The sequence below is a fragment of the Anolis carolinensis genome, chromosome 2 (genome assembly GCF_035594765.1).
Source record: "Anolis carolinensis isolate JA03-04 chromosome 2, rAnoCar3.1.pri, whole genome shotgun sequence".
Taxonomy (NCBI): Eukaryota; Metazoa; Chordata; class Lepidosauria; order Squamata; family Dactyloidae; genus Anolis; species Anolis carolinensis.
Genome location: NC_085842.1, coordinates 299,209,481 through 299,223,397, shown reverse-complemented (window position 1 = coordinate 299,223,397; position 13,917 = coordinate 299,209,481). Strand labels below are relative to the sequence as shown.

The window sequence follows — 13,917 nt, the reverse complement described above, 5'->3', positions numbered from 1 at the left end:
CCTTTCTTTTAAAATAACTATTTCTTAAAAGGGAATGTTTGCAGAGTTGTCATTATCTATGCCACATGGCGCTCAGTGTTTGATATAGCATTATTTCTGTCTCTGTCCTTGGTCTTACAGATAGCATCTTGAACTGTGCTCTAAAACTACGACTGCAGAATTAATGCAGTTTGACACCAAAGTGTTCGGTGTACAGTAGATGCATCCTCAGCCCAGTAAGTTGTTCCCAGGCAGATAACTTTCTGCATGTCATTGAAAAGTAGTGAATTATGGTAAAGGTCAACATAGACAAAAAGTAACTCATTTCTAGTTCATTGCTACACATGCAACCAGCTACCAAAGTAAAACATTATAAGAAATTAATTGCTTCTTGAATCTAGCTCCTTTTTCCCTAATTGATTTTTTTCAATGAAAAGCTACCCTGTGGAACATTGCCTGAGATAGCACGCAACTGAAGCTGATGAAGCTCACTGTGGTTTTTATCTTGTCATTTGTTTACTTCCCTTTCCGGAATAACTTTTGTTTCTCATCCAACTGTTTTGCAAAGCTGAAGCAAAGCATTTGCAGAAGAATAAATGCATGCTTTAAAATTAATTGATCCAGGTAATTGTCTCCCTTTGCCCTTCTTTTTATCAGCATGACATATACCACTGCACTTTTAAAAATATTGTTGACTTAATTTTACTTCTGTTTAGATTGTTTCAGTGTTTTTTTGTACTAGAAAAGAATAGTGAAGGTAGTTTACAAAAAAGCATAAATCATTTAAACATTTATATAGAAACATACTCAATACAAGCTTCAAAAATAAAAATATAACAAAATAGTATATAACCAGCAAAAGCAGAAATTAAAAATAACCACTGTCAGTGATGATGATGATGATGATGATGATATTGTTTAGTAAAGGTAAAGGTTTCCCCCTGACATTAAGTTTAGTCGTATCCAACTCTAGGGATTGATGCTCATCTCCATTTCAAAGCTGAAGAGCCGGTATTTTCCGTAGACACCGCCAAGGTCATGTGGCTGGCATGACTGCATGGTGCACCATTACCTTCCTGCTGGAGCAGTATCTATTGATCTACTCACATTTGCATGTTTTCAAACTGCTAGGTTGGCAGAAGCTGGGGCTAACAGCGGGAGCTCACCCTGCTCCCCTGATTCAAACCGTCGACCTTTCGGTCAGCATGTTCAGTGGCTCAGCGGTTTAACCTGCTGTGCCATCAAGGGCTCCTGATATTGTTTGTTTTTATTTTTATTATTATTATTATCTGCTTTAAGTCTCCTTTGTGGAGAGAAAAAGTGGGGTATAATAATAATAATCATCATCATCTTTATTTCTATTCTGCCCTCTCTCCCCGAAGGGACTCAGGGCAGGGTAAATAAACATAATAACAACAGCAGCAGCAGCAGGAACAATAACAGCTAGCAGTTTAAAATATATACATTTCTTTATTTTAAAATCAAATTATGTATGAGAAAACGATGATGTTGTCAAAATTACCGTAAGGTGAACAGCTGCATAATAAGCAGAAACTCTGGCAATGAAAATTTTTCTGGTACATAAATGCTGTGATTACTGGTGTGGGAACTCATTTTCATTGACAATTACATTCCCTAAAATACAAATCACAATAAAGTTACTTTATGAGACTATGTATTCCAAAATTTTCCAATCGTTATGGACACTTTTCATGCTACCAGGAGGATTCTGAGAGCTGTAGACCAAAGCCGAAATATTTACAAGCTGTGATCAGGGCCATCTTTTCATGACTGCATGACAAAGCTGAAGTCGGCAGTGGTCCGAGTAAGAGTAATTTATTCTTTCTTCCATCCTTCTTGCCTACCATTCCCTGTTCTATTATTCTCCTTCATTCACTTTTTCTCTTCAACCTCTCTTTCTTCCTCTTACTCCCCTCCTACCAGGCTTCTGAGAGAAGGACACAGCACTCCTATTGATTTATTACTTAAAATATTCCTATTGTTACATGCCTTATTTTTATGACTTACACTGAACCTACAGCAAACCTATCAGGGTTTTTTTTAATTTTTTTGGCCAGATTTTGTTCAAAAGAGTTTTGCCATTACAGTCCTCTAAGGCCCCTTCCCCATAGCTGAATAAAATCCCACATTTTGTGCTTTGAACTGGGATATATCATAGTGTGGACTCAGATAACCCAGTTCAAAGCAGATATTATGGGTTTTTCTGTCTTGATATTCTGGGTTATATGGCTGTGTGGAAGGTCCCTTAGCCTCTCTGTATGAAGGAAGACAAAACCCTCAAACTGTTTTCCTTGACAATTAAAGTCAGTTTCCTCTTTGCAACAATAATATTATGGAAACTGCTTAAATACTTGAAAATTTTGAAAATGACTGTTCCAGCTTTTGTCCATATAGTCCATCTAGTTGCCCTTTCACAACCCCTTTCATTTGAAGGTAGTGTGGATGGCTGGTGAATTTGCATCCTTTAGCAGCTTCTGCCAGTTCAAATCCTTCTTATCCTGATGAACTCTTATGCCCTGATGATACTCTCCACACTGTTGAGATATTTTCAAAGGGTGTGTATTGCACTTTCCTTTTTAGCTGTTTTTATTTTTTTAAAAAACCAAAACATGTCACATTGAGAATAATCAAAGTCAGTGCCTTTCCTCTCTTGGCTGTTACTGTATTTTCCATCACAGCCTCTCAAGAATTTGCAATGGGAATCATGTTGGTTCATGACCCTTCTAGTGCAGAACTGTTCCATTAATTATACTTAAGAGCATTTTCCGTTTCATGTTTCGGTGCTATTGAATGATGTGGCTTCCATCTCTTCACAAGGAAAGGCTATTTTGCATTTTGTGATTGTTCCCCTCAGACCCATTACACTTGTCATTTAATTTCTCCTTCGGGGCATCTTGTAATATGCTAAGTCTTTCCTGCTATCCCTACCAAGGTTGCAAAGTATCATTGAGGGCCACGTCAGAAATAGATCATAAGCTAGAAGGTTGTAACTAAATTGCCTATTTCATTAGCATGTTTTGTGCTGGAACATGTCAAGCTAGTGTGACAGATGTATAGGATGGCTATTTTTACATTGCAAAGGGGGGGGGGGGGGGGGAAGGAAATTAATCACTGTAATTAAGGCTGAAAGAATACATGCAATTGGCGTATACAAACAATGGGGTAAAACTATGTGCCCCTCCAGACACTGTTGGATTGCATCTCCCCGTATTAATCACCGCTGGCCATTTGGGTTAGGGCTGCTGAGATTTGGAGTCTTACATCATCTGTGTACATATATGCCTTCAAGTAGCCCAACTTATGATTACCATAATGAATTTTCATATTATTCCTGAGGCAATGAATGCTCAGAGTCAGTTTGCCATTGTCCTTCTCTGAAATATAGACTATAGTGCCTGATGGTCCCCTATATAAGATACAACCAAGACTGACACTGGTTAGCTTCCAAAATCATTAGGGATGTGGCCCTTTCAGAGTATTTAGTTCTGTAGTGTAAATATATAGGCCTAGATGTATATTTAGAAATTTAAAAAGAATATAACATTTCTCTCCATGTTAAGATGGATAATGACCAAATGACCTATCTGTCTGTTCAAATCACTGTCCAAAGGCTAACAGTCAATGAATATCTTCAAGATCCCTGTTCGATCTTCTTATGGCTTCTTTTTTTGGCCCAGACTTAGAGTGTATTGATGCTAGATTTTTGTATCATTTTGATACCACTTTAATAGTCATGGTTTTATGCCATGCATTTGTAACTTGGATTGCTAACTGGCTTGTGTACTTAGAAGTCTTGCTAGGGTTTTAGTACTCATTTCAAACAAATGCACAATTCTAGATTCTGTTCTCTTTTACACATGGAGGATGGCAGCCAGAAGAAACTAGAATCCTAGAAAATCAGGTTTCTGAATCACAATGAGAGCATCCCTGGATAGGGGAAATTTTGCCAGTGGACTCCAATGCAGAACAGAAGACAATAGGGAAGCAAACAGGCAAACATTCTCCCTTCTTTCTGCATATATTTAAATTATTTTTAGTAATGCCTGAAGAGGAGCCAAAGTGATATCATGGTTTGGGCACTGGAATATGACTTTGGAACCACAGCTTGGCCATGAAACTCACTAGGACGAGTCACACTTTCTCAGACTCAAAAGAAAGCAATGGCAAACCTATACTGAACAAATCTTGCCAAGAAAACTGTAGGATCACTGTAGGATCACTGTAGGTCAGAAATGACTTGGAGTCACACAACAAGAACATCAACACCAACAAATGCCTGAAGTGTGTGTGTATTTCTCTTTGTCTTTCTACCTATCTATTTGCACTTCCATGTTCATATTCATGCAGTGTCCACCTCTATAATATATCCACCTCTGTAGAAGTTATTGAATTTGCTATCCACAAAGGATCCATATCACAAACTTGCCTGTCTACATTACATATAATTTCCACCCTGGATTTTGTTGTCTATTAGTTTGTTACCTACCATCCTCATTATCCACGTCTTATCCTGAGGTATGTTCAGGTTACTGCTTCTTGAATTCTCTCCAATTTGTTTGACATATTTATGTTACTGAGATACTTGGACCGGGACACAGACAGTAGAAGCAGTATTTTGTTTCCATCCTGCAGACATGGACTGCCTCTAAATTATTTTGGTGACCAACAATATAATGCAGACTTTGAGTTTAACTACTACTCTTCTCTGTTTTATTATACCATAAAAAGTAATGGGGTTCTGCTTCTTCAAGGAGGGAAAAACAATACAAAGGCAGGATTTTCTGCTGCAAAGAGGAACTTTATGGATATAAATGCATGTCAGCACTTGAAGTGATGAAAAAATCATTACATTTGGTGTGATCAGATACACAAAGTGCTCTGACCATTGAAATTGATAGGACTTCTGTAAATCACGAGAAACTGAGATCCCATGAACTAAAATGGAACAAATATAATGATGGCTGAAAGTGCATGTATGGGTGCATCTACACTGTAGAATCAATACAATTTGACACCACTTTAACTGCCATGGCTCAATGGCATGGAATCATGGGGAGTTGTAGTTTTGCAAGGTCTTTAGTCTTTTCTGGCAAAGAGTGCTGGTGACTCATCAAGTTGTACCTGCCATGATTCCATAACATTAAGCCATGGCAATTAAAGTGATGCCAAATGCATTAATTCTACAGTAAGTGCACCCTACATTATTTACTGTTATGGTAGCCTGCTGCCGTTTCAGTAGCCATGACTTTTTGTTGTGAAATCCCAGAATCTATTAGCAGTAAAAGTACATTTGTGGGAAAGCCATTCTATATATCTGTTTTGTGATTATTTTAGACATTAACAGATAGTTGTATTTCAAATGCTTTGGGGTTACTTGAGATATATTTAGTAAGAGAACAAGATAAAGATAATAAATAAAAATTGTTAATGGTAACAACAACATTATCATCATCACTGTCATCTTGTCATGACCCACACCCCAATTTTTATTGAGTTGGATTAGAAGAAATCTCCCTTTAGAAGGCAAGGAAATAAGATAAGTTTTGATTACTAAATAGTGAAGAGAACTCACAGATGTGTTTTTCTAGTGACTAAGCTCTTTGAAAGCACTTCTGAAGAGTAATTACTCATATAAACTTGTGTATACATTGACATCATGTAGTAATCAAGGATAGCTTTGGGCCAAAACTGCGGATTTTGATATGACTGGTGGATAAGTCAAGGGGTCGTTTCCTGAAGAGAGGAAAGCACCAATACTATCTCAAGGGCTTGGAATCCCTGGCAACCACCATTGCCATTTGCCCACCCGGGTATTTAAAAGTCCAGAAGTTGACGTCACTAATTCTGTTAGGTTCTCCCAGAATGGATTAAACTGTCACCTTTCATCACTCTATTCAGGGATGGTTCCTTTTTTATATATAAGGTACAGTATGACTTACATTGACCCATCCATAAACTGACCCAGGTTTTGGGGGTCAGTTTTTTTTTTACTCACATTAGACTTACACATGAGTATATACAATTGTTATCATTATAATTTAAGGCCCATACGTATTTTGTTACTGTTACGGTTTTTTTTTTTTCAAAGTGAGAAGCCTTTAACTTTGCTTTTCCTAAAGCAAACTTTTTTTTTTATCCACTTCATCAACTCAACACCCTCAAGGCAACGTGAAATATCAGTATGAAGTTCAGTGCAGGTCAGCAGTTGAATCATTTAATATCTCTTTTCTACTGTAACGTGAGACCATATTCCATAGACAAAAAGTACCTAAAATTACAGTTATTCCCACAAAAGAAATGAAGTTCATTTTCACTAATGGTGCCATGGATCAATTCTATTGAATCCTGGAATTTGTAGTTTGCTGAGGCACTAAATAGCAGAGAAGACTAAAGACCTTGTAAAATGACAACTCTTCAGATTCCATAGCATTGAGGCACAGCAGTAAAAGTGGCATCAAATTGCATTAATTCTTGTATATAGATGTACCTTAAATTACAGTGATGATATAATGTAGTTACAGTTTTGCTACCAAGAAAGGAAGCTATTCGAGGAAACTATGGTTTTATAACTGGTTATTTCCAAGCTCTGAAGAATCAGAATGTATGTGTACTAGTTCTGTACTGGAAACTTTGCAAAGCAGAGGGAACAGCATGTCAGGATTCTGCCACCACTTCATTTACATAGTGAGTTAATTCAAGCATCAATGTTGAAGCGATAGTTGCCATTTTGATCATTTGTGGTTGAGTCACATGGACAAGCTGGCTGTGAGAATTATTCTTAGTGAAAAATGCAAATGTCCAATACCTTTGACTCAGCACCCAAGTTCCTATGAGAAATACCGTAGGGAAGGAAGAGGTTTCACTGCTTGGCTGATTATAGTCCTAGTTTCACTTGTTAGCCAAAAGCATTAGAGAATTATGATCTGCTCTGACAAATCTACTCTAGATAGGTCTCTGGGTCTAATAGATATGATGCTAGAGTTAGGAAAACTGGGAAGTTGATCATCCTTTCCGCAACCTATGTATTAATTCTACAGTGCAGTATAGGTTTAATATGTTGGTTCATCTGCACTGTAGAATTAATGCAGTTTAACTACCATGGCTCAATGCTATAGGATCCTGGGATTTGTCATTTTACAGAGTCTTTAGCTTTGTCTGCTATATAGTGCTGAGATTTGTAGTTTGGTGAGGCACTAGCACTATGGCATAGAAGAATAAAGACACTGTAAAACTAGAGCTTCCAGGATTCCATAGCATTTAGCCATACAGTTAAAATTGTGTCAAATTGCATTCATTCTACAGTGTAGATACTCTCTAAGCAGTACAAAGAAATTATATATAGGAGATTCCACTTTTACCACACTATCCAAAACATCTCAGACTGGAAAAGTTCTTTTTTATTTCATTGTTGTGCTTGAAGAAAAAAGCATCAGAATATAGTCAAAGAGTCATAAAATCATTTTTGTTGGCTATTCAATTTTTACAAAGTGATTGATATGTTTCAGACTACAGTTGCCATAGAAATGGGTGAAGAAGGCTGCACTTCATGATGAAAAGATCTCCCATTTCCAGGGTAGAATGGCTCCCTTAAAAATTAACAAAGCCATTGAAGCATCCAACTACAGTGTGGCTGCAGATTGTGGTCTGATTTTGCATCCTTCTATACAGATGTGGTGCTTTGGAAATACAGTAGAGTCTCACTTATCCAAGCGAACGGGCCAGCAGAAGCTTGGATAAGCGAATATCTTGGATAATAAGGAGGAATTAAGGAAAAGCCTATTAAACATCAAATTAGGTTATGATTTTACAAATTAAGCATCAAAACATCATGTTATACAACACATTTGACAGAAAAAGTAGTTCAATACGCAGTAATGTTATGTTGTAATTACTGTATTTATGAATTTAGCACCAAAATATCATGATATATTGAAAACATTGACTACAAAAATGGATTGGATAATCCAGAGGCTTGGATAAGCGAGGCTTGGATAAGTGAGACTCTACTGTACATAGGTATATCTCAATTAACAGTGTACAAGTGCTTCGCGGCATTGACACTATACTTATTTAACAGAAGCTTTGATACTAGAGGCAGACATTTCATGGAAGAAATAAGGATACCACAATAAAAAGAAGAGCAAGTCAACATATTTCAACAAACCTTTCTTGTGAAACATAACATTATGCGCATGTGAATTAAAACAACCATGTTAATAAGCCTAGTATAAATAAATAAAAACATTTTAAATCTTTTTGAAATAAGTTTAAGGCTTCTTCCAAAATGTATCAAAGGATGACTTATTGCTTTCACTGTCTTCACTTTTATTATTTCTGTTTGGTGACCAAACATATGGGTCTGTACTTATTTAACATATGGAAGAGGCATGCTGATCTCACCCTTTCCAGTTAAAGGGAGTACCAAGAAGAAGAGAGAGCTGGACAGGCATAAACAGACTTTGTAAAAAGGAGGGTTTTTTTTCACAGAGGCTTTGTTAGTAGAGGTGTGTTTGTAATGAAGAGAATGATTCCATCCTTATACATTCCTGGTACACAAGAGCATGTGAGATCTTTATGCTCCCACAGCATAAATGCTGAGATTGTCTTTGCATTTGACTCCAGCTAACCTGATAATAGGCTGATGTTTCCATACCATTAGAAAATTAGGGTTTTTTTTAAGTTTAGTTTTGTTTGTATGGTTACCAGGTCCCCGTGTGAGGAGAGCCATATATAGATTGTAACCCAGGGGTCCCCAAACTAAGGCCCGGGGGCCGGATGCGGCCCATCGAAGCCATTTATCCGGCCCCCATGGCACAAAGGCAGAAGGGGGTTGGGCTAAATGGCCCAAGGGGTCTCTTCTTCTCTTACAACCCTTATTACCATTATTATTATTAACATTGAGGCTGGGTGGCCATCTGTCAGGGATGCTTTGCGTGTGCTTTTGGTGCACAAAGGCAGAAGGAGTTGGACTCAATGGCCCAAGGGGTCTCTTCCAACCCTCTTTTTATTATTATTATTATTAAAATTGAGGCTGGGTAGCCATCTGTCAGGGGTGCTTTGCTTGTGCTTTTGTGCACAAAGGCAGAAGGGGGTTGGATTCTATGGCCCAAGGGTCTCTTTCAACCCTCTTTTTATTATTATTATTGTTATTATTATTATTAACATTGAGTCTGGGAGGCCATCTGTCAGGGTTACTTTGCTTGTGCTTTGGGTGCACAAAGGCAGAAGGGGGCTGGACTCAGTGGCCCAAGGGCTCTCTTCCAACCCTCTTTTATGTTGTTGTTGTTGTTGTTATTATTATTATTAACAACAAGGCTGTATTTGTTCCCATTTTGGTTTTTTTTTACTTCAAAATGAGGCATGTGCAGAGTGCATAGCAATTTGTTCATAGTTTTTTTTTAAAAAAACTCTAGTCCGGCCCTCCAACAGTCTGCGGGACCGTGGACTGGCCCCCTGTTTAAAAAGTTTGGGGACCCCTGCTCTAGAAAAACCTCCAAGTGTAGTGGCATTCCTGTTAACACCAGACTATCCACAAAGCAGAAGATAGCTAGGTAGAATACAGGCTTCTTTTTTATTGCTTCATCATTGCAGACCATCTTGTAGAGGCATCTATGGCCCCTTCCACACAGTTGTATGGGTTATAGGACAGTGAGGACTGAGATAACCCAGTTCAAAACAGATATTATGGATTATCTGCCTTGATATTCTGAGTTATATGGCTGTATGGAAGGGCCCTGTGTCAGGTTTCATCCAGTATGAAAAGCCTGTAGAGCAGGCAGCCTTATCAGATATTTGGACTATAGCATATCCGGTTCCCAATCATTGACCAAAGTGGCTGCATTGGATGAGAGTTGGCATCTAGCAACTTCTGGAAGTCCGGTTTCTCCATCCCAGCTATAAACTGTGGTTTGTTGCTTATCTAACCACTGAATTATTGCACACATGTGGTTTGGGACCAATGCCTGGTTCCTCAAAGACCTCAAAGGCTGCTTGCACCAATAACAACTTTTGTGGATTCTTCAATTCCTCTCCCCATTTCTAATCATAAGTGACATGGGCTTTAATGTAGAGCTGGACGAATTCCTTCTTTTGGACTACAGCACCTAGAATCTAGTGCCCATTCTTGCTGGGAGATCCTAAGAGGTGTAGCCCAATGTTCTGATGTCATTTTGTTTTTAGAATGACTTCCCCAGCGAAACGAACCCATTTATTTATTCCATGGAGACAGTCTTTGAGGCTAGACTCCAATAACTCCCCTGCAAAACCTCTCCACAAGTGTAACTCCTATTTTTTTGTATGTGATTGGAAATAAAATATGAGGATTGAAACCAGTGGTATTTCCATGTAGAAAGATCCCAAAGAATCTGGTGGCCCACTACTAGTCTAGCAACAAAAAATGGGAATGGCAACGTATAGCATCTAGAAGAAATCAGCTTTGGGAACTATAGTTCCCAGAATCTCCAATCCCAGGGATTCTAGATTTTGTTCAAATACATCATGACCCCATATGCATGGGGGATATGTTCCAGTAATTTCTGTGGATACATGAAACTATGGAAAATCCTTTTGAACAAATGACTTCTGGTGGAAGCATTCCATAGAGTTATGCTGGGGGATCTAGGAAGTGCTTAGAGAGGTCACCTCTTTTGGCTTCACTAAGTTCTCCAGTGTGATCCTATGGTTAACCCCCAGTGAAAGCATACCATAGAACAGGCTTGGGCAAACTAAGGCCTGCAGGCCAGACACAGCCCTCTGGGCCCTTATGTGTGGTCCTCAAAATTTCCCCCATCCTCTGGGCATAAGGATGTGGCAACCCACCATGTCCTTATGCCAAAAGGACAAGAGAGGAAGGCATGTTGGGGGCTGGGAGCCCTCAAAGTGTGGCTCCAGGGTAAAAAAGTTTGACCATGCCTGCCATAGAATTACCTAGAGAACATAGAAAATGCCTAGCGATGACATATTTTGTCAGATGGAGATAAATGAAATTGGGGATACTGCTCTGGTGGATATGGGACACCTGAAATAATAGAAGTCATATCCCTATGTACCTTTGGGGCCATTAAGTCTAACTTCCTTTCTTTATTCAGAAGTAATGTGGGAATTACTTCTGGTTTTACAGAATGTACAGTGCTTAGAAGACTCTTCCTCTTTAAACAAAAGAGATGAAAGCAAGCAACTTTCTTTATTTCATGGTGCTGAAACAGCAGAATTTATCTCTTTCTGTGGTCTGTGTCTCTGTGTGTGGAAACTTTATGACATTTGCTTAATATTTAATGTAAAAATTCTGTAAGCTTTCTATAGGCAATGAAATAGGCAGTGAGCACAATGTTGCTACTAAATAATACGGCTGAACTAGTGTAAAAATAGGAAATGGTGGCACCCAACAGCTGTACAAGCACCCATGCAGAAAAAGTCAGCAGTTTCCAGCCAGACAGAGTGTGTGTCATCAATTTCACAGGCTCTGCCACTTGCATTATCTGGAATAGCTGCTGCAGATTTTAGTAAAAGGGTCACCTATTGATTTAAAATAGCAGTCTAACATTTTTTTAAAATCCTTCCCAATTATTACTTTTTCTAGCATATGGTTCCTCCTCTTCCTTGTCCTTATTACTTTAGTTCAGTATGAGTTTCCCAGGTATTACTGGTTAGAGTGCTCTACCATCAATGACTGCAGTTCTGTTCAAGAATCTAGGAATCAGTGAGACGAGTTTGGATAATGTGTCATGTTCCAAACAGTGATATCTTTTATAATTAGACTGTTGTGATCCTGGTGATTTCATTTTTAGAATTGCTCCCAGGTCATCTTATCACTACGGACCCACAAGCACTGAATCTTAGTTTATAGGACTTGGTATTTCTAAATCTTTCCTTCTCTTTATCTACAATTTTGCTGTTCTCTAGGATAGGAGTCCTTGCTCAATATATCCCCTTCCTCATGATGTTTTGCATTATAGCTTCAATCATACCCAACTTTGGCTTTATAGCATATAATAATGATGTGGCATGTACATTCAGCCTCGTATTAAAAGCCAGAAGCACTGGGTTGAAAGGGGTGGATTATAACAAACCTTACACATTGCACTACACATATTTACTCTCCTCTTCTATGAATATCCAGAGAGGTCACTTTATAAGGATCTGACCACAGCTTTATCAGCTGTGGCCTCATCTACACTAGCAAACAAATCTGTACTCAGCTCTTCTAGTGTTGTAGGAATACACCACATACAACCACTTTGACAATGTTTCTTTTAGATTTTAGTATGATTCTTTTAAAAACTCAAATCTTTGCTCCAGTTTTCAGGAAAAAAAAACAGATTTTTCTTTTTTTGCTACTGTGGCCTATCTTGATTGGGATTGCATGGTAGGTGGATGTGGGATGGCATGCTCAATCAAGCAAGCATCACCATTTTTTTTTAAAAAAAAAAATAGATACTGGTTGTTCCAGACCTTCCTAGATAATCATTTATATAGGAAATGAGATGGAGAAAAAATAGAAAAGCTGAAAGAAAACAATCTGTAATATCAGCATTTTCATATGTAGCAATCCCTGCCATACTGCACCAGAATGTGAAAACTGATAAAAGTTAGATCAGTGGTTCTCAAGCTGTGAATCTCCATGTGTTTTGGCCTACAGCTCCCAGAAATCCCAGCCAGTTTACCAGCTGTTAGGATTTCTGGGAGTTGAAGACCGAAACATCTGGGTACCCACAGATTGAGAACCACTGAGTTAGATGGTGCTGTGTGAATTGACCTTTCCAGATTGTGTCTGCAAAAGAAACAACTTTGGTGCCTTTTCTGCCAAAGAGAAGAGTACCAAGGCTACAGCTATCTCTGTTGTTATTCTGGCTCAGCCTTCTCCTTCCAGAGAGCACGGGGGAGGAGATGTTTGACTTTAAAATAAGTTTAAAATAAAATAGATTACAAGCTAATTTATATTTTGTCTTTCTTTGCAACTAAAGAAGTAGAATCCTATGCCAGTGTAAATCTAATGACTGGCTTGTAGATGAGAAGATATAACTCAAGGCAATGACTGAAGTACAGCTGCCACTGAAGGGACAGGGTGCTCTTGAGTAAAATCCACTGGGGCGGGGAGACCAAAGACAGCAATTCTCTTACGGCAGACTCTAGACTCTAGGAAAGGAGCCCTGAAGGAATTCATAAATCTTAGCAAAGAATTTTGAAAGTAATTTGTAGGTTGTAGCCCTAATACATTTCCCCTGAGGAATAAAAATAAATCTTAAACAAGACAGAGAGAAGCCAATGGTGTAAGAAACTTTACCAAGAATCAGACCAACGATCTACATTTTCTTCCTCACTGCCCACCTTCCCCCTCCACTTTTGTATTTTTGGATGAGAGCCTCATGCTGTTAACTTGGTGTTTGGTTATTTATTTATTTTCACTAAGCGTTTTGAAAGCTGTCAAAGTGGCTGTTGTACAGAACTGTCAGAAAACTATAAATAACTATGGACAAGTTCAGTGCAATTATTCTTCAGCTTCTCTTATGTCCTCCCTTATCTTTTTTTTTCTTTTCTTTTAAACAGCATATCCTATTCAGTGCACGTCTCTGAGGATTATCCAGGTAAAGTGCTACTTTCCATGTGCTGTTGCCATTATTTTTTTCAAAAAGGATTCAGCTAAAGGCATTTGAAACTCCATTATTGCACCCTGTTTCACCTTTGTGCTAATCACATTTCATTAGTGATTTCATTTGCTTCCTTTAGTTACTTCTGCTTTTTGGGCCTTCATTTTATAAGCAGGCTAGGAATGAAAGAATCCAATTCATGGAAGGAGGAATGTGCTGTGTGGGTGGGTAAGAGAGATTTTTCTCAGCCTGCAGTCTTCATTGATGTGGTGTTCTACTGACAACGTTAACTAAAAGAGCACCAGCCTCTGATCATTTTATAAACAAAAGA

The 13,917-nt window shown here is 38.4% G+C and overlaps 1 protein-coding gene across 2 annotated transcripts in view; it reads left to right on the top strand.

The window, feature by feature from the left end:
- parp8 (poly(ADP-ribose) polymerase family member 8) overlaps positions 1-13,917 on the top strand; it is a 256,946-nt gene that overhangs the window by 148,766 nt on the left and 94,263 nt on the right. For both annotated transcript variants that reach the window (XM_008102812.2, XM_003216192.4), the window contains one exon: positions 13,546-13,583. In XM_008102812.2, the coding sequence (XP_008101019.1) occupies positions 13,546-13,583 (38 nt within the window). The remainder of the gene's footprint in view (positions 1-13,545; positions 13,584-13,917) is intronic.